General features: G+C 33.3%; 3 protein-coding genes across 4 annotated transcripts in view; 1 reads left to right on the top strand and 2 right to left on the bottom strand.

Annotated features, from left to right (window-relative positions):
• Window positions 1-2,396, bottom strand: part of LOC107677374 (protein ABHD18-like) — a 7,602-nt gene extending 5,206 nt beyond the window's left edge. The window contains exons 1-5 of the mRNA XM_016472254.1: window positions 2,322-2,396; window positions 1,669-1,778; window positions 797-881; window positions 466-566; window positions 268-343 (exon numbers count right to left, since the gene is read on the bottom strand). Of these exons, the coding sequence (XP_016327740.1) occupies window positions 268-343; window positions 466-566; window positions 797-881; window positions 1,669-1,760 (354 nt within the window). The 5' untranslated portion in view covers window positions 1,761-1,778; window positions 2,322-2,396. The remainder of the gene's footprint in view (window positions 1-267; window positions 344-465; window positions 567-796; window positions 882-1,668; window positions 1,779-2,321) is intronic.
• Window positions 2,397-4,201: 1,805 nt separating this feature from the next.
• On the top strand, window positions 4,202-16,443 carry LOC107677395 (zinc transporter ZIP8). 2 transcript variants are annotated; one of them, XM_016472282.1, is made up of 8 exons: window positions 4,202-4,884; window positions 5,067-5,226; window positions 8,082-8,251; window positions 8,797-8,919; window positions 9,458-9,589; window positions 11,309-11,498; window positions 11,615-11,799; window positions 15,607-16,443. In XM_016472282.1, exons 1-8 carry the CDS (start codon window positions 4,669-4,671, stop codon window positions 15,754-15,756), a joined length of 1,326 nt encoding a protein of 441 aa, XP_016327768.1. In that variant the 5' UTR covers window positions 4,202-4,668; the 3' UTR covers window positions 15,757-16,443. The 2 variants fall into 2 exon arrangements, with proteins under 2 accessions (XP_016327768.1, XP_016327767.1); XM_016472281.1 differs by having other exon boundaries at window positions 9,455-9,589.
• Window positions 16,444-19,856: 3,413 nt separating this feature from the next.
• LOC107677386 (diacylglycerol kinase theta-like) overlaps window positions 19,857-21,843 on the bottom strand; it is a 34,237-nt gene continuing 32,250 nt past the window's right edge. The window contains exons 22-23 of the mRNA XM_016472268.1: window positions 21,061-21,213; window positions 19,857-20,649 (exon numbers count right to left, since the gene is read on the bottom strand). Coding sequence (XP_016327754.1) covers window positions 20,548-20,649; window positions 21,061-21,213 — 255 coding nt within the window. The 3' untranslated portion in view covers window positions 19,857-20,547. The remainder of the gene's footprint in view (window positions 20,650-21,060; window positions 21,214-21,843) is intronic.

Raw genomic sequence — 21,843 nt, 5'->3', positions numbered from 1 at the left:
GATGAGCTTTGTAAAAATCGACGCGTTTCAAAAAGGTGGGGCATAGAGGAGAAACAATAATGTACAGTAAAATAACCAATTATAATATATATAAAATAACCAATATTGACTAATATCAATAAATAAAAAAGAAATTCTAATATCAGCTGAACTATATGTTACTGATGCACTACTTTTCAAAAGTTTCGAATTGGTAAGATGTTTTTTGAAACATTTGTACAGTAAAAGTGTATATTGCGCAAACACTCCCAGTTTTCGCACACTCACATGGTCTCCTGTTCCAGCCAGGTGAATACAGACTGGTCTGTGCCTTTTCCATTTCTTAGGTACAATAAACTGGAAACTAGTGGGAAAGTTGAAACAAAATGTCTTCATTTGAAAGAACTTTCAGTACAAGCCACACAATAAGTCACATTAATCCTTCACATTTGCATTCAGTGTTTGTGGGTGATTTGTTTTGGTTACCGGGCTTTGACGGACTCAGCTGGCAAGATGCCTGGGACAAAGTGCTCCAGCGGCGATATGAAATGACCATTGTGAATTTTGCAATCTGTGTGATCTTCTACCTTTGGGCACAGCGGTAACACACAGTCAATGGGTCATAATGCAATTTTCAATTATTCTGAACAGGTGTTTATTTTAAAAAAACAAATGTAGATTTAAAAAAATTTACACACACACACACATATATATATATATATATATATATATATATGTGTGTGTGTGTGTGTGTGTGTGTGGTGTGTGAATAAATGTTTATATATAGATAGATATACAGATAGATAGATAGATCTACCTTGTCAATAAATACTGGGTAGTCCCTCTGTACCAGATCCTTGTATCTCTCCCTGTTGCCAATAATCTTCCGGAACGCAAATATTCTGTAATATCCATAAAATAATTATATAATAAATAAATAATTAAATAATTGGGATCACTCATTGTTTTGTTTTTTTTGTTCATGTCAATCTGCTTGATAATGGCACACCTGCCACTACTAAGATAAAACTTTTTATGCATATTGTTTTTACATAAATTACTTAAATTACAGACTTACAGCGATGGCGCCGCAGACAATTTATTCTTTTTTTTTTTTGTGGATTATATTTATGCATGTGTATTTTATTCACATCTCATTTTTATTATCTGTGTGTTGTTGTTGTCTCCGTGTACTGGAAGCTTGTGACACTATAACAAATTCCTTGTATGTGCAAACATACTTGGCAATAAAGCTCTTTCTGATTCTACTATAGATATTTTCTTCAAAAAATATTTTTTTTTTATATGTTTTTTAAAGGCCAAACTATGGATTATTTAGTATGATGTGGCCAATTGTGTAGTATGCCACTATCTGTACTCAAAACTACAATTTTTTTAAAAATTATTTTTAAGTTTTATTTTTACATATCATTTGCATTTTTTGTTTTATTCTGTATATATTCATTGGGTTTGGTCATACATCCATATCTGTCTTCTTTGGAAGATTCTTTGGGTACAATAATCTTTAAAGTCCACCTTTAAATGAAATATGAACATAATTCATAACACTCATGCCACCACTAATTACTATTTAAGGATCATTATTTAATCATACCGTAAGTTAAGTCATTGAAGATTCATTGTTTAATTTTTTTGTTTAGTTAGTTAGTTAGTTCGTTAGTAATTTACCTTTTCAGGTCCTCTGGCTTTCCCCATCCTTGAATGAAGAGTTTGGTGAGGAGAAGCCTTCTATACAGAACATCAAGCCGACTCACACCCATTGACAAAAAAACATTCTTCTGCAAAAAACAAAATACACTTAATCAGAACTTGACAAGTCATAATCCATCAGTCAGTCAGCCTTATGGCTTTACACATTCGAATATATAAGAACTGAGCAGCTGAGTGGGTTTAGGAGCACAACACACAACAAACTAACAGAACTCCTGCTAGACAGTGCAATTGACATATCAATGGTTATCAAATTTACAGGGCGCTTTAATTTCCTTCGTTTTTGAATGAGAACATAACCTCTCATTCATGAATGATAGTACTGACTAGTTACTGAGCAAGCCCTAACCGGACAGTGACACTTCAATTAGTTCTTCTTGTTATTATGACCTTAAAAAGATTATCTGATTTGTCATATTGTCCCTAAAAGAAGAAAAGTGTGTGAACATCCCACACTGACCGTCTGTTGTAAATCTAATCAGCTGTCAGTGAGGAAGCTGCAGTAGAGTTGCATATAACGTTATGGTTTGACAAACTGCTTGCTTTTCCAAGCCCACAAAAGACTTTAAAGCAAACTGCGTATGAATGAACGTAAAGAAATAAGTATATACCTCAAGCTAAAAGGACGTAGATGTGCGTGTCTTTGAAGAAACCGGATCAGTACACATGACAGCTTTCACTCACTGCCGGAAGTAACTCTTCTTCTACGCTCATGATCGGCGGTGCGTTATTCAGTTGCACCAGTAGATGGCGGTGCTGTACAGAATAATTTAAAAGTCGCGCTCTACAGTAGCAACTCCCCAGGATTCCTTTCAGATTTACAAGTGTAATTTTAAACCAATACTATAGATCCTATTATATTTATAGGACTCCAATATAAACTAAATATTTAAAAGCTCAATTTCCAGTAGAACTAACTATTGGACATCCAAAGGAATTTAAAGATTTCTAGACTTTTAAAACGTATTGCCCCAGCTGAAGTTTCCCACACCATCCTTTTAAGTTAAGAAAATCCTTATATAGGCCTATTTATAGTTATAAAACCATTTATTTTAGGAATATATTTACTTCATCATTTTGCATATTAAAAAATGTAGCCAATTTTATCTTTAGCATCACTGCAGAGCAGTTAACTTGGTTTAATAACCAGACATGTTCACAATTCTTTTTTTTTATTAAACACATAAAATACAAATGTAAGAAAAAATATGTCAAGAAAAAGAGCCAGAGGTTCAAGGATGGCCAAACAATACATAGCAATTAAAATTCAAATGAGATAGAGTGGACGTTGTATTTTCTAAGCAAAAAAATAAATAACAAATAACGTAATAAATAAATATATAAATGATAAAAAATAAAATAAATAAGCAGATCACATAACAATAAACATACTCTTCCCTCAAAACATAAATTATCAAATAAAAATTACACAAAAACATCAAAAAGTGAGCATACATTCAAAGTTTTAGTTGCTTTTTTGCTACAGGAGGTAGAAAAAGATTTAATAGCTATAGATTTTAATATCTTCTTGAAAGTAAGAAAGACATGTTCACAAATCTCTGAGGTCCAAGTCCAAGTCAAGTCACAAGTAGCCTATTTATTATACGACTTAAAGGGATAGTTCACCCAAAAATTTAAATTTGATGTTTATCTGCTTACCCCCAGGGCATTCAAGATGTAGGTGACTTTGTTTCTTCAGTAGAACACAAATGATGATTTTTAACTCCAACCGTTGCAGTCTATCAGTCGTATAATGCATGGCAATGGTAACAAAATCTATGAGAGTAAAAAAAACATGCACAGACAAATCCAAATTAAACCCTGCGGCTCGTGACGACACATTGATGTCCTAAGACACGAAACGATCGGTTTGTGCCAGAAACCGAACAGTATTTATATCATATTTTACCTCTAATACACCACTATGTCCAACTGCTTTGAGCACGCGGACGGCATCTCATCTTGGATGCCCCGGGGGTAAGCAGATAAACATCAAATTTTCATTTTTGGGTGAACTATCCCTTTAAGTGCGACGTACTCGAGTCCAAGTCGCAGACTCGAGTTTCCATCTCTGTTAATAACAGACTTAAACATTTGAAACAATGCTACTTGAATTAGGGGAACTTTTATGTCCTCTAAGATGATTTTAAAGAAATTTTTTTTTCCAAAAAGTAAATAGTGTTAACGGATGTAACTTATAATGTACAATTTATTATACACTTTAAAAACTAGTGTTGAAATGTTAAAATTGAATGAGCACATGTTTTTTATGAATAAAACACAGCTTACTTTTTTTTTTTCAAGATTCAAGTAGGTAATTAATTGAAATATACTTGCTCCCAGTGTCTGTAGGTGAATTCATAAATATCTGAACATGTCCCATTTTTGTCAGCGAAATTGAAAATGAATCAAATAAATGCACACAGAATAGCCTAATATGATACTTACATACAGGCTCCGCCTATGTCCTGCCTACAATCAATAAATTATGCAATGTTTGCACGGCGTTTTTCACATGCTGTTCACAACTAACGGAATTTTTGACTGTAGCTATAGTGTCTTGCAAAAGTTTCTTTAGTGTAATTCATTTGTACTCGATCTCATATCAGAATAACCTGATGGTTTTGATGAAGCCACTTCTGCTGGATTACAGTCAGGATGTTTTGACCGCAGGGGCTGCTGGTTTGAGCACTGGTTTGTTTGTTTGTGGGTGAAACAAGCGGAATTTATCATGGTTGGCCGGGTGCCAAATGGAGGCGCGACATATCGGTCAGGTCACCGAGGATACTAATCGTGAAGAAATAATTATGCCTTTTAATTGTTCTTATCTTTATTCTTAAGATGCAACTTTGCTTGCTGATGTGTTGCTGTGTTAGATTCAGCCCTGCTCCCGTTTAAAACTCTCGCTGCTCTTGCTTCATTCGGATCGCTTCAGACGGAAACGTGTGGTCTGTAAGCATGGCAGGCATTCCCAAAACTTTCACTCATGTGTTCATAGGCTTTCTAATAACTGTAATCTCAGGATTAAGAGCCAGCTCTCTGCAGCAGGTGTTCGTGAAGGATATTGTAGCTGTTTACGGAGAAAACGGTTCACTGGATCTCAATGGCATTAACAGTTTATTGGAGACAATTGTGCAAGACAAATTGGATCCGAACATTCCTCTGCATGCTCAGGTAATCTGGTCACTTTAATTACTGGAAGTTATTTACTAAAAAATATTTGACATTTTATATAGGCATTTGACTATGTGTCACACATTTGAGAACATACACAAAAACATTCATACTGTATGATTGGACTAGTTTTGTCATTCTTAGCTTTATTTCATTGACTTGACATTGTCCCTGTTTATCAGTGTGTGTCCGGAGAAGATATTCTGGTGCACTATGGGCTTCAGAACCTCTCTCATCTGACAGAGGAACATCTGGTCACTGTCTGCCCGGCTCTGCTCAACCAAGCTTTACTGCCACCCTGTTCAACTGAACCTCCAGTACACAGTGACACTGATCTGCATGGTGAGACTTTATCTGCTGAACTGAATTCCTAATCTATACAGTAGTCAAAGACCTTTCTCCTGATGTAATCTAGTATAGCCTACATTTCTGTTTCATATCCTCTAGTGTGAATAATGGCAGAGAATGATGGGAAGTTTGCCACCTGAAATAAGTTACATATAAAGTTAATAATGAAAATCTCAGAAGAGGCAAAAAATAATTAGGCCTACGCATGATTTAAATTTGTATTTTTTTGTATTAGTACTATTTTTTGAAATTCTTTTATGCTTACTTCAGTAAATATTAAAACAACACTGTATAAAAGTAAGTATTTACATAAACATATACTGTATTACAGTAATGAAAATCACAGCTGAGAATAATAGCAATTACAGACAACTGTGTTTGTTACAAAGCTGTAAACTTCCCATCAAGTGCAAAACAAGCTCAGTAGACAAGATATTATTAATAATAATATATTTAAATTAGTATTTTTTGTTTTAGTGTTATTTGTGTACTGCTTTTATGCTTATTTAATAAAAATTAACACTGTGCATGTTTTACTATAATAATGAAAATCACTTTTGAGAATTATGACAATTACATACAGTTGTTTTGTTGTCTTTAAAACAATGCCACAAAACAAAAAATCTTTCTTTATGCAAAATATTTCTATTAATGCAAAACAATCTCAGAAGTTGAAAAATAATGATATATTATTTAACTGTATTAGTGCAATATTGATTTTATTCTCATTTAAAAACAACTATAATATACTATAATAAGAATATACTGTATTACAGTAATGAAAATCACAGTTGAGAATAATGGCAATTGCAGACAATTGTGTCTAATTGGCTTAAAAATAATTTAACAAAGCTAAAGCCTTCTTTTATGCAAAACACAACTTTTGTATTAGTGCTATTTTTAAAGTGCTATTTTTTTATTTTAAATAAAAACTGTAAACTTAAAACATATATATAATTATATAATAAATTATAGACGATTGTTTCTTTGTTTTAATAACTCTCAGTTATTATAGTTAACTAAAATCATTAGTCACGTAATTAAAAAATTAGTTACTTGAAATAACAACGTGATCTCATGATAATTCGTATGTATTTTACGTAAAATGTGGTTCTATAAAACGTACATTTACTTACGTATTTTCAGCATTTAAACGTACAAAACTGACGTAGGTTTGGGGGTAGGTTAAGGGGTCTAAAAATCTAAATAGCTTATTGATAAAATGATAACAAAAAATGCATTGATACGAATATCTTAATGATATAAAAGATACGTAAATATTTTTACGTTTTTTAGCTAAAAATAAGTAGCGATTTGTTCGTTTTAAACGTTGAAATACGTCTAAATTGTACGTTTTGGCATTAATAAAAACGTACAAAAGTGTACGTTTTGTGCTTGTAAATGTTACGTATTAATACCTACGTATAAACACGAGACCAGGCTGGAAATAAACATGAACTGAAATAAAGTGTATAAAAACTCCAACTTGTTTTTTTAGGTAGTTGCCAAGGCAAAATATCATTTTCAATTAGTTTAACAATGTACTAATTTAATTAAAAGTAAAATAAAAACTATTTAAAACTATATGGACATATTTATTTATATATATATATATATATATATATATATAAACCTAATACTGATGGTAACTGCCAAGAAGCCAAATCCCCATACTGTGTGCAGAAAGAGAGGGGAGAGCTCACACAGCTAACATTATACATAAGGGTAAATCACATTTCACCTCAAAAAGAAAAAAAAAGACAATTGTTTTGCATAAAAAAAGTTTTACTTTGTGGTGTTATTTTTAAGACGGCTAATCATAATTGTCTGCAATCGCCCTCATTCTCAAGTTATTTTCATTACTTTATTACAGTGCTTTATTACTCTATTATACTGATACACAGCTTTGTTTTTTAAAAAATAAGCAAAAAAAGCAATATAAAAATAATATATGTACAAAAATACTAATGTAATACGTAATAATCTTTTCAGGTTAGGTTTAAATAAAGAAAATTGTGTTTTGCATAAATTTTTGCTTCGTGATATTTTCACTACTGTAAAACAGTATATTTTTACTCTATTATAGTAAAATATTGTTTTGTTTTGCATTAAAATAAGTGTTATTTTAGTATTATTGAGATATAGTTTTTAAAAATAGTTTGAATAGCCTTTTGTTTTTATATTTTTCACTTTAATTTTATTTCATGTTTTAGTCATTTTTTTGTGTTTTTATATGGACATATTTATTTATATATATATATATATATATATATAAACCTAATACAAATGTCAAAAACACAAAAAAATGACTAAAACATGAAATAAAATTAAAGTGAAAAATATAAAAACAAAAGGCTATTCAAACTATTTTTAAAAACTATATCTCAATAATACTAAAATAACACTTATTTTAATGCAAAACAAAACAATATTTTACTATAATAGAGTAAAAATATACTGTTTTACAGTAGTGAAAATATCACGAAGCAAAAATTTATGCAAAACACAATTTTCTTTATTTAAACCTAACCTGAAAAGATTATTACGTATTACATTAGTATTTTTGTACATATATTATTTTTATATTGCTTTTTTTGCTTATTTTTTAAAAAACAAAGCTGTGTATCAGTATAATAGAGTAATAAAGCACTGTAATAAAGTAATGAAAATAACTTGAGAATGAGGGCGATTGCAGACAATTATGATTAGCCGTCTTAAAAATAACACCACAAAGTAAAACTTTTTTTATGCAAAACAATTGTCTTTTTTTTTCTTTTTGAGGTGAAATGTGATTTACCCTTATGTATAATGTTAGCTGTGTGAGCTCTCCCCTCTCTTTCTGCACACAGTATGGGGATTTGGCTTCTTGGCAGTTACCATCATTAATCTGGCCTCACTGCTGGGTCTGACTCTCATTCCCGTAACTAAAAAGCCCTACTTCCCCAAAGTGCTCACCTACTTCATTGGTCTAGCTGTTGGCACGCTCTTCTCCAATGCTGCTCTCCAACTTATACCTGAGGTGAAATGCTTTTCCATTTCTAAGTTTGTCACATTCACATAGTTCAGAGTTTGCATTCGTCCCCTGGTAGCTTTCTTCAAGTCATTTAGGTCAGTTTAGGACAGTCTTCTAAGAGGTTGTTGGCAATGTCACATTGGTGGCACAACAGGATTATGAAGCCAGTAACCTGCACTGGATCATTCTTGCTTCATAGAAATCAACCTCCAATTATACATCTTTAATTGCCTTCTTATCAGCACCATGATGCTGATGCAGATTATTTATGCTTAAAATGATTGCATAATAATAAAATGCAAATGCTCTTTGAACTGGACTCATTCATTCGTTTTTATTTTCTAGAAGAGTGCAAATGCTGCTAATGTTTCTTGATATGTGATGACATGATGGTTGCATGACGTGACGTTCGTTTGGCAATGGTTACATGTTGTAATATTTATTTTGGGTTTGCAGTTTAACTTTAATAATGTGCATGTGTACACAGGGAACTCTGGCTATCTGGTTTTAACTTGCTCAAAGACACATGATTACTTCCTCTAATTGAACAGGCCTTTGGGTTTGACCCAAAAGCAGATGGTTACGTTCTCCAAGCTGTTGGGATCTTTGGAGGATTCTATGCGCTGTACGTCACTGAAAAAATCCTGAGGATAGTCCTGAAACCAGAACATGAGGTGGGTTCATCTCAGAATTATGAAGACTGAACGTTCAAATGTTGGATTCATGTGATCTCTTCATTAATTTTTTTAACTTTATATAATTTAAAACTAATCAACAATAGTCAAAGACATAATTGCGTGGCTCTCTGGAATACTTGACTCTGATCCTGGTCAGTCACAGCATTCTGCAGTCAAAAATTCTCAAAAAAAGTGATATTTCACTTTGCATAATTTTTTCATATGCAATAAAATATTTACACTCAAACCAATATAACATATTTGATATTTGATAAATACAGTAGTTGCATAATAAGCAGGATAGTGCACAGTCAGCTGGTCATTATCGCTAAACCAATTCCTTCAGCGTGATAAAACGTTTATTTTGTGATGATAAACTATTGACACTATATTATCTCATACTTATAATTCCAATTAACTGCAAGCAAATAGCAAAGCTTCTTTAATGGTAAATGTCAGATATGTTGTATATTAGCATGTATGTTCTTTTAAACCATATGCAGTAATCATATGATTCATTTTCGAACCCCAGCAGGGCCACGGACACAGTCACTTCCAGCCCACGGAGGGCATCCAACAGAACGGCGCCATCAATACGGTGGACTCTGACTTCAACTTTGCCAGTAGTGACAAAGCAAGCATAACCTCTGACCCTTCAGTGGAGCAGGTACAACTGGTCAGATCTCACAAAAATTACACATAATGCCAAGAGATATGCAAATGACCTAAATATAGCCATAAGTTACATAAGCAGTATATAAATAGCTAACAGTTTGGGAAAATAATGATTTGTTCCCACATGAAATGGTAAATGTACTATAGTAAAACTACATTTTTTACATTTTCAGTGTGAGTGGTGCTTGCCCATGACAATTGCTTACTGATCCAAGTATAATATTAAAAGTATAATATAAAATAAATACACTACTGTTCACAAGTTTGGGGTCAGTAGGATTTTTTTTTAAATTTTTTTAAATAAATTAAAACTTATATTCAGCAAGGACACGTTAAAAGTGACAATAAAGACATTTATAATGTTACTAAATATTTCCATTTTAAAAATGCTAACTTTCTTTTCATCAAACCTAAAAAAATGTGTCATTGTTTACTTTTTTTGAGCAGCAAATCAATTTCTGAAGGCTGGAGTAATGACAGCTGGAAGTTCAGCTTTGCATCACAGGAATCAATTTCATTTTAAAATATATTCAAATATAAAATATTATTTTAAATTGCAATAATATTTCACAATATTACTGCTTTAATATTTTTGATCAAATAAATGCAGCCTTGGTAAACATGAGAGACTTCTTTCTAAAACATCTTACCAATCAGAAAAATTTGACCAACCCCAAACTTTTGAAGGGTAGTATAAATATAAAAATAAATATATGATATAAATAGGCCAGCCATTCCCACTCGAAATGAAGCTAAAACTACTTGTGAATTACATGGTGAATTCTGTTGTAGTAAAACTAGATTTTTACATTTTCTGTGGTGCTTGTCCATGCAAAAAAACAGGATGCCAATGAATTGCGTTGCGTTTGCTAAGGTGTTCTGGGTGGTTGCATGCTCTTAAAGAGCCCACCTCCTCAAGTCTCTATGATAGTCTGCTCTCTATAAAGGGCCCAGGAACCTCCTCAAATGTAAGTTTGCAGGATTTTGTGCTTGCTTTTGTGCAGCCTTAATGTCTGCAGCATAAACTGTGCAGGAAAAGTTATGCACCAAATTTTAAAACGAATCATTTGATTTGTTATTGTATAGATTTATTCAAATCCCCATATAAGCAATTATATCAGTAATGCTTGGATTAGCAAACACCTCTAATTTTTATGATATCTATAAAGACTGTTTGATTATCACAGCAGTAAGCAGTTTAAGATTACTTGAAAGTGTCTGTCATTATCAAACAGAGATAAATAATCATTATTTGTCATGACGACCAGGCTGTTACAGAATCTTGGGTCATAACAGTTCTCCTTCAGCAAGATCAAATAAAGCCCCATATCAGCTGTTTAAGTGTCATTAGCATGTAACATGACATGACTGGAGTGTTTGGAGTTTTAAAAAGCAGTTTTTTGGTACAGAATTAAGTAGTTGATAGCGTGCAGGTCAGTGCAACGTACAGTCCAGCCGTAGAGACACACACAGCTGTGTTTACTTTCATCTGTCACAGCTGCCAGCAGAAACAAGATCGTCTTCTGCCCTTTGACCTACATCACGAGCACCATGCAATTGGGATCGTCATTTCGCCCCTGCAACAATACAAAAAGTTAGACCTCGGGGCTAAAAGTAAATAGTGTTTGAAATATGAACCCAGGGTTGAAGCTCAAGAGATGTTGTTATAGTACAAAATGAGGTTTTAATTTAGATGTGAACGTCGTTGCAGGGGTCCTGCAGATGGCTCAGAGGAGGACGGCTGGCCAGCGTGAAGACGGTGGCATGGATGATTTCCCTCAGCGATGCTCTCCACAATTTCATTGACGGACTGGCCATCGGCGCTTCGTTCACTGTGTCTGTTCTCAGCGGCTTTAGCACTTCTATCGCTATCGTCTGTGAGGAATTCCCTCATGAGCTGGGTAAGAAAAATACGGACTCATTTACCCAACCGGAAATGTTGTCAGCTGCGCCAAACCACCTCTGTGACTGGCTGCTGCCCTTGTGAAGCACATTTGTGTTCTGTCTCCCCCTGTAGGCGACTTTATTATCCTGCTGAACGCAGGGTTGAGCGTTCCACAGGCCGTCTTCTTCAACCTGCTGTCTGCTATGTCCTGCTACTTGGGCCTGGTCCTGGGCATCTTGTTGGGTAGCACTTTTGCCCCCAGCATCATCTTTGCCTTTGCTGGTGGCATGTTCCTTTACATCGCCTTGGCTGATATGGTAAGAGCAGTGTGGGTTAGAAAGCACATAACGTTTTATCAACATTTATTAATAAATTCATATTTTTATTCTGTATGAACACATTAAATTGATCAGAAGTGGCAGTAAAGACATTTAGAATGTTAGAAAAGATTTCTATTTTAACCGCAAAAATGCTATTCTTAGATGTCATTTTCTAGTACACATAAAAAAACAACAAATAGTCTTAAGTTACATTTACTTGAGAAACAAACGATGCGAGATATTACGTCTTGTTTTTCCAAATAATTTATCAAAATTAAGTGAGTTTTTATGCTTAAAACAAGAAACATATCTGTCAGTGGTGTAAGAAAAATAGTCTTGTTTTCCCTTTGAATTATTTATTTTTCTTACCCCACTGGTAGATTTTTATTTTTTTATTTGTTTAATATATTTTAAACATACATTTTTCAGAACAAGACTTAATATCTGTAGCAACTCAATGTAATAACTGCACATAATGTAAAAACTGCACATAATGTAATAAGTATTACATTATTATTGTAATAAAATGTTCATAATGTAATAATTTTCTCAAAATGTAATAAAATCTTGAGCTCATAATGTAATAACATTTATTACATTATGAGAAATTTATTACATTATAAACTCACCAAAAATATTGTCATGTTGTCATAATTGTAATAGGCTTTTTAAACATAAAAACATTGGTGTAAACTACCTACGAAATGCACCAGATTTAAATATTCATGCATTTATTATTATCATCATCATCATCATGGTACAATACTTATTATATATACATAAGACGAAGACACTTAGGCTTTAGTTAAAATGGTGAATATATATATATATATTTTTTTTAATATATATTGTACATGAATGGCTTAAGCAAAGCAAATATGTTCACATCTGAGATTAATTTTAGCATTTATATAGAATAACTAAACTATAGCTGAACTTTATTGAGGGGACATTGTTCCTCTTAGCATCATGAAAAAAAAACAACCTTTTATTAAAATTCTGAATGCATTACTATGGAAGCCCGTTTCCGCCACTGAATAAAAAAATATTAATTAATTGCGACAACTCGCAATTGCAAGTTAAAAAGTCATAATTGTGAGATATAAACTAGCAATTCTGAGAAAAAAATTCAGAATTGCGTGATATAAACTCGCAATTGCGAGACATAAAGTCGCAATTCTGAGAAATAAAGTCAGAACTGTGAGATATAAACTCACAATTTGGACTTTTTTTCTCAGAATTGTGAGATATAAACTCGCAATTGCGAGTTATGAAATCAGAATTGTGAGATATAAACTCGCAATTCTGAGAACATAGCAGTCTTTTTCCCCTCCTCAAAATTGGACTTTAACTCGCAATTGCGAGTTTATATCACGCAATTCTGAGAAAAAAAGTCCAAATTGTGAGTTTATATCTCACAGTTCTGACTTTATTTCTCAGAATTGCGACTTTATGTCTCGCAATTGCGAGTTTATATCTCACAATTCTGTGAAAAAAAGTCAGAATTGTGAGATAAAAAGTCGCAATTACCTTTTTTACATTTTTTATTCAGTGGTGGAAACGGGCTTCCATACATTACAGATGCCTAGAATACATGCAAAGAGTGCTCCCTTTATAATTTCAAATGCACTGAGCCCGTCACTCATCTCAGTTCACCGGTTCAATGGACTTGTCTGTGATTGGCTACACTGCTCAATGCTGCAAACTTTGTAAATAGAAACATCTGATGCTCTCCCGAATGGAAATGCACATATGCACAGAAGAGTTTGCCAAATATCGTATTATTACAGTTTCAACTAAGGGTGCTCTTGTTTTTTTTTTGTGAGAGTGTTTAGCTCCCTAAATTGGGCGTGACACGATAAACTGCTTTCCATATGGATTTAATATGGAATTTAATATGGAATGTTAGTTAAATACGGGAACAGTTGGCAATCCTACTTTGCATGTTTTAAACACTTAGATGATGTTCTTTGGCCATGCATTAAATGCACGTCCTTGAAAGAGCGCAGTTTGCTGACGTATTTACACTAACTTCTCAGGTAATGTCCGTGGTATGATGACAATGACAGTGATTAGCCTACATCAAATATATTTTAATTGTTTGATCAAAATTATTGCTAGGAACAATTCAGTTGTGCCCCTACTAAATTCTATGTCCTTGAATTGAAGGAATTTTTTATGAACAAATTTGGAAAAAAAAAAAAAATGTTTCCAAAGTCTAATGTAGTCTGTGATAGATCGCGTTATCTGCCTCAGGCAACAGCAGCACAGAGCACGAATTAAATGAACATTTCTTCACTTTAATACATAACATGTATAACATGAATGTACATCACAGGATATGTTGAAAATAAAGTACAAATTACAATCACACATCATTTCTGTGCCTATAAGCCGTTTAATATATATATATATATATATATATATATATATATAAATGATGAAGCACGTCAATCACTAAATTAGTCAGCTTTTTATATAAAAGAAGTTCACAATGTAGCCTAATAAGCCTAATTTTCTTATTTTACATAAAACTTATTTCGTTTTGTGCTCAAATTTATTATATTGTAAACATTGTTTTAAATTATGTGCTGGTATTACCTTATGAACTGTGATTACATTATAATTTGTCACAGTGTGTTCATAATGTAATACATTTCTCATACAATAACATTACATTATGTGAAAAATTGTTATTACATTGAAAAATTATTATTGCATTATGAGCTCAAGATTTTATTACATTTTGAGAATTATTACGATGAACATTTTATTACAATAATAATGTAATATTACATTATGTGCAGTTTTTACATTATGTGCTGTTATTACATTATGAGTTGCTACAATATCTTATTTTATTTTTCAAGTAACTGTATCTTTATTTATGATAGGAAGATAGGAATGGAAAACAAGAAAAAAAATATATATATTTTTTTTGCAGTGAAATAAATGCTGTCCTTTTTAATTTTCTTTTTCAAGAATACTGAAAAAAAAGCATTCCACTAAAATATTCTGCAGCACAACTGTTTTCAACATTCATAATCATAAGAAATGTTTCTTGAGTGGCAAATCAGTACATTCGAATGATTTTTAAAGGATCATGTGACACTAAAGACTGTGTGGCTGCTTTGCCATCACAGAAATAAATTATATTTTTTAAATACATTAAAATAGTAAACACTTATTTGAATATTTTACTGTATTTTTGATCAAATAAATGCAGCTTGTTGAGCATAAAATACTTTTAAAAACATTTTTAAAAAATCCTTAAAACCCTTAAATTTGTGAATGGAACAGTATTTCAATGCTTATCGTTTTTGTTGTTGTTGTTAATCACTTTTACTTATAACGATTAGTGTTTATTTTTCTTATGACTTGAGCTAAATAAGAAATATTATGTTACCATATTTGTCAGAATTTATTGCTTCTTTGTAACAATCCTGACTAATCATTCTGGTCCTATATTGACACCTAGAGGCATGGAGGCAGCCTCAAAAAGTAGTTTTTATTACAGATGCATTATAGAAACATTGTTTGCCTCAGTAATGCATTCTGTGATAAATAACTGGGGCGTTAATGAAATAAAGTGAGCAGTATTAAGCTGGTCATGTCTCAAATTGGCCACCAATAGCCTTTATTAGGTTACTTATTTAAATAGAACATGGTTTTGAACATATTTTTCATTTATTTAGGGTTAAAATGAGGAGAAAATGACTTTGGCTCCATTTTTAATGATTGAACGGAACATAAATCTGTGTTAGCGGAGCAAATACTGACCATCTTTCTCTCGCTCTCACCTAGCTGCCTGAAATGAACATGATTGCCAGTGAACAAGTGCAGAGCACGAAGGCCGATATAATTTTTTTTGCCATCCAGAACGCAGGAATGCTGACAGGATTTGCCATGATTCTTCTCATCACATTGTATGGTGGGAACATTAGCCTGGGCTGAGCCCTCGCGTCATACTGCACTTAAATTCTGTGCCCATTCCAGATCGAACTCTCATTTAAGCTATTTATTTGAGAAGGAACTACTTCATACTATTATTAAATCATTTATACTGAGGAAACTTGAAAATCATTAGGTGTAAAATAATTTGATGATTTCTCAACATGTATAATTTTAGCCATTTTATACGGTTGTAAATAACTGACTGACCTACTAATCATGTTTTGTAGAACAGAAGGCACAAAGAGTGATTTATGGCTCACATTTGGTGCTATTTGAATGATCACGTTTGTTACTTTGTACAATAGGAACTTTGAAAATCATGCAAAACAAGACGACAGAACAGAACTGTATTAAAAAGTCCAAATTTATGTCTTTTTTTTTCCATTGGACACATCCATCTGTTATACAGCTGATAATATATCTATACATTTTGTTATTTAATATTCATTAAACACAATGTACACTTAAAAGCATCTTTAAAACAGTACAGTCAGTGCAATATCTTTATAGATCAAATTAAAAACATTTTCTCTCCAAAAATATACATCTATATAGATCTCAGAACATTAATTCTAACCCACTTTACAAGAAGTAATCAGAAAACTTCAATCACGCCAGGAGGTAAAATAACTTAAACAGTTTTGACTGAACAAAGTTATTGGGTGAATCTCACAAAAAGGTCATATTTTCATTCTAAAATCAAAAGAAATAAGAAATTATACTTTGCTTTATTCATTACTTTCAAGATATTGTCAAGTATTTATACAGAACTGTAGTAATTGTTGTACTCCCTTTAATGCAAATTAAAATTCTTATGGTAATTACAAAAAAAATTAGAAAAATTCTGGATGCATTACGGTGTCATGAGAATTTTTGGTGCTTAAATGTGACTAATTTTTTAATGAAAAACAAAAAAAAAACCTTATTGGTCCTAAAATGGTCCTATAATTTAAAATTATTATTGAGATTTTTTTCTTTTGATTTTTTGGGGTGAAATGTGACGTGTTTTCATGCAATTCACCCTATTAGGAGGCACATCAGCTCTAAAAGACCTAGAACAGCACGGTTCTACTTCATAGTCACTGAACCAGCAGAACAAACAGAATGGCATAGAGTTAAACGCACACGTACGGCAATACCGTGGTAGTTCTAGAAGCACTTATATGAGGCACTAAACGCAGAGCTCGGGCCAAACCACACCACAGAACAGCACGTTAACCCGAGGGGTTGTCCTGGCAACAGGCACGCCTACTGCAGAAATCACCACTGTACACATTGCTGGCAAATGAACGACATGAGCGAGGGCGAATCAGCGAGAGAAGACTGCATCTTCATCTTGGATCTGTCATTGAACTAAAAAGCCACCGAGACCTAAACCATTGGTCATAGTATATATAACAATGATCTGCATTATATTAGCTGAATGAAATCCAATACTTTTTTCTTACTAATTTAGGGCCCTATGAAATCAATTTTATTTTTATTTTTTCATTTAAATTTTTCTAGACTCTGTTTTAATGATTAAATGAAATTTTATTCATTCAAAATCATGTCAAATTAATTGAAATCATGAAACGTACATTAAACAGCAATTTATTAAAAGTAAATTTTTAAGGGCCTATGAAATATGTTTTGTTTTTTTCTCAAATTCGGTTTTATTTTTTTTACCAAATCATGTTTTCTATTAATTTTCTGGATTCCATTTTAATAGCTTCATTAAATATGAATAATCAAAAGCATATCCAATTAATTGATTTTATAAAAAATAATGTATTATTATTTTATTTTATTAATTTTTCCAGAAATACTGTGCTGTGCACTTACAGTTTTCTGCTAAATAAATTCTAGTAAAAAAAAATGTTCTGGTAAATATTCCTTTAAAAATAATGTTTTAATAATAATTTTATAATTAGTAGTAGTACTATCATTACATTAAGTAATATTTCTGTCACAGTTTCTTCAAGTTAAACCAAACTTTTATTTTGATGGGTTTCTGTGAAGACCTTTAGGTTTCTGTTTGTATATGATATGACGATATCTCAAGTGACTCAGAGCAGTTGTAGAGATTATATTCATGTGCTCATATATTGAGGCAGCAGAGGTTGAAAACACCGCGAGTGTCACGCGCGCTTCAGTATGTGTAGTAAACCAAACCGTGCGTCTGCCCCATTCATTCACACAGAGACATGCAGGATTCATATTTAAATAGTATTTTTGCGGCTTAATATTCACAGACACTAGTCCATATTACGGTTTGATTTAAGTGTACTGACCTACTTTTGATTTATCCAAACTAAATTTGGCAAATTCTGTGACATTCCGCATTATACAGTAAATTCTGTTTTTATGACTGGATTCTGCGATTCCATCCGCGTTTTCCGCATTGCAGAAATCATAGGGCCCTACTAATTTTGCGGTGCTGATTCCAAAAACAGTGTCTGTTTTGCTCTAGCACGTTACACTTTCTCACAAAAGGCATGCATTTTGTGGCATCTGTGTTAAATTCAATATGGCATCCAACCTGATTATGGTCTATTCCGAATATTCCCAGACACAATCCATGAAGTGCAGGATGAAAAGTCTTTGGGCGAGCTTGGCAGAACTTGATTCTCGGAGTGATGTGTGCCGGTGAGACGAGGTAGATGAAGTCAGACAGTCGTCCCGTTGGTGGCCGAGGCTGCACCCTGCATCCAGCACGTTTACAGGGCAACAGCCTGCCAATAATGCAAGCCTGATGGGGAGTGGAGTGTCTAACCGATCATACATACAATATCTAAGGCCAGCCTCATGAATCCAGGGCTGACCAGTCACTGTACAGAAACCACATATACACTAGCCAATATATTACAGCACTGCGCTCGCCTCTAGTTTTAGCTTAACAATAGGACGAGTAGCTTTACACGACTGTCTACTATGTCAGGTAACAGTAAAATATTTACTTACTTACAAATCAATGCCTTCACAAGAACATGATAAAGCTATGCTGGCTTAAAGGTTCATATAACCAGTTACTGGCACCATGTTAAATACCGCATATGCTAGGTGATCTTGCATGGAATGTTTTATCAAGTATCGTACGCATTATATTACTATTAACACCCAAAGTGGTGCATATGTCAACAAACATTGTAGGGAATTTACAAACATTCATCCTTCGTAAAATCAACAACTCTTTTAAGCATTTCACAGTATTATTCGGTACCACACACGTTCAAAAAGCTATTGATATTCATCCGTCTTTTACAAAACGGCTGTGATGACGCCACATTGTGTCTCGCGCATGATTATGCCGCCAGTCTCACAGCTGAGAAAGCTACAAAATTGATATACAAAGACCATCATCTCTCCCCGATCCACTTATACAATCAAATGTGCTCTTAATGAAGAAGAACTAGAGTCGTTTGTACATTTATACTGCATTATTTTGGTTCAGATACTTGTGGAAATCTACTAGGGGGCTGCTATTGCAAATTAGGGCTGTCAAAAAAAAAAAAATCGAATTTCGAATATTCGTCGAATTTAAAATAAAAATCCACATTCGAATGCAAAAACGTTGCATTCGAATTTTAGGTGTGCGTTAAGGAGGCAGCCTTATCAGTGGTGCACGAGATGCGATGACGATGCAAGTGTTGTTGCATTTTAATGTTTTTGTTATCCTGTCCAGTTGAACCCACTGGATGCGGCGCTGCTGCATTGTTCATTAAAAATATAGCGGAAAAAGAGAACATCAATGAGAAGAAGATGTTGTTTACGTCAAAACTGAAACCAAGCCGTTCACACAGAACACATATTTCGCGCATTTTCTAGAGGGACATCTATCACCGTTGCAGTCTTGCACAAAAGAGCCGCATGTTTAGAAAGCCATGTAAACTTAATGCAAGTTCAACTTTTAAAACACGTCAAAACTGAAACCAAGCCGTTCACACAGAACACATATTTCGCGCATTTTCTAGAGGGACGTCTATCACCGTTGCACTCGCGTCTCGCACAAAAGAGCCGCATGTTTAGAAAAACATATAAAATTAATGCAAGTTCAACTTTGAAAAAACATATCTCGAGACTTTATGGCGGGGGTTTTTCCCCATCCCACTGCATGTGTTTTTAAATGAAAAATGTACCCTGCGCCCTCTTGTGGCCTCAGAAGAGAACCCAAAAGCTTTTCTCCACCGTAACTGAAATTATGCACTTTAAATTTGAATATAATTATTAATAATATTTAAGTATAAAATTTGAATGTAGTTTTTCAGCCATTTTGACAGCCCTATTGCAAATAAACCTCAAGTAAGACATTAATCATTATAAAGACGAAAAATGACCAGGTGAGTCACAGTATGTACCATAAACCAAAAAGGCCATCGTCACATACAAACTTGGCAAACTTGATAATAACTTGGTGATGTTCACAAAACTGTATTTTTTGGCATTTGTGATGAGCGCAATGTGATTAAATACTGGTGACGTAGCATTTCAGTGATGGACTACTTTAAGACAATATTCCCTTTGAAAAGAAGATGCGGTTTGGCAATCAAAACAAAACCAACAATAATATCTAAGGCAAAAACAGGCCGAGGGCAACTAGAGTCCTGAGAAACAGACTGCAGTGCTATCGTCAGACGGGGCATTTGGACACTACAGACTATGAGATGATAGAGATGTCTGCTTAACACATTCTAGTTCAGCTAAAGTAATGTTGATACCCACCCAGATTGTAACAAAGAACAGAGGACAGACTAAAAGAAAAGTTGTCAAGGCGACAGTAAAGGGCTGTCAATGAACTGTTTGTGCGGTTTGTCACTGCCCACCATCACTGGGAGCTGGACTGTCGGAACGGCCTTCCTTCAAACTGCCTGATTGTTTCTTCTGCTTGGTCTTGGACTTTCTCAGCATGCAAACCTAAAAAAAGAAAACAAAAGCCTTTTTAAATATACAGAACTTTATATTAAAACTGAAGGCTAACAGATGGTGAGAAAGCAAAATTCTGAAACCGAATGACCTTTGGTTCTATTAACAATTCTGGAACATCTGCATTCTTCCACCGGAGAAGAAACACTTTTGCAATCAATTGTGAAAAAACAAAAGAGGCCACGATGTGAATTACAAATCGAACTGTGCGGAACACATGTCTCATGAATATTTAATGAGGCTTACTTAGTGACCTTTCTTGAGTGTTAAATTCAGATCTAGGATATTCCACCTCATAATGTTGTGTTGTCTTTATACTGCTAAGCAGCTAAAGTGAACCAACCAGACAAAGCGGGGTATGAATGAGTTAAAAGTATATAAATATAAAATATATAAAAGCACCTTTGGTCCAGCAGCTGAGATGATGATCTGTCCAGGTGATTGTATCCAGGGCTCTCCATCCACCTGCACTGGAATGGGTTTGTTCACAGTGATACGAATGTAGCTGCCCTGAGCGATACGAATCCCAGAACGCATCCCACTCTGAACCTGACCCTAAAGAAAAAAAAAAATTAATAATTCATTAATCAATGTGAAAACAGAATATGCAACACAATTCAAATCCGCACCAATAAATCAATTCTGTTTAATAAACAATATACAGTAAACAATTTTTATAAAACAAATTTCGGCAAACAGTTTTTTGGCAATACTTAATACTTGTATTCAGCAATGACACATTAAATTGATCAAACGTGACAGTAAAGATATTTACAATGTTATAAAAGATTTCTATTTTAAATAAATGCTGTTTTTTTGAGCTGAAAGAAAAGTGTCACTGATTCCACAAGAATATTAAGCACCACAACAGTTTTCAACATTGATAATAATAATAATAAATGTTTCTTAAGCACCAAATCAGCATATTAAAGTGATTTTTGAAAGATCATGTGACACAGAAGGCTGGAGTAATGGCTGCTGAAAATTCAGCTTTGCCATGACCGGAATAAATATTTTAAAAATATATTATCATTAAAAAGATATTATAAATTGTAATCATATTTTTATTATTATAAAATAGAATAATAGAATTTTGTCAAAAACATGACAAAACCTTGCCAAACTAAAACAGTTCTTAAATGTGAAGGGTCCAAAAAAAAAAAAAAAAAAAAGGCGGAGTAAGCA

Source organism: Sinocyclocheilus anshuiensis, unplaced genomic scaffold, assembly GCF_001515605.1.
Source record: "Sinocyclocheilus anshuiensis isolate Anshui unplaced genomic scaffold, SAMN03320099.WGS_v1.1 scaffold352, whole genome shotgun sequence".
Lineage (NCBI taxonomy): Eukaryota > Metazoa > Chordata > Actinopteri > Cypriniformes > Cyprinidae > Sinocyclocheilus > Sinocyclocheilus anshuiensis.
The sequence above is the reverse complement of the archived record's forward strand: the minus strand, read 5'-3'. Positions and strand labels throughout refer to the sequence as shown.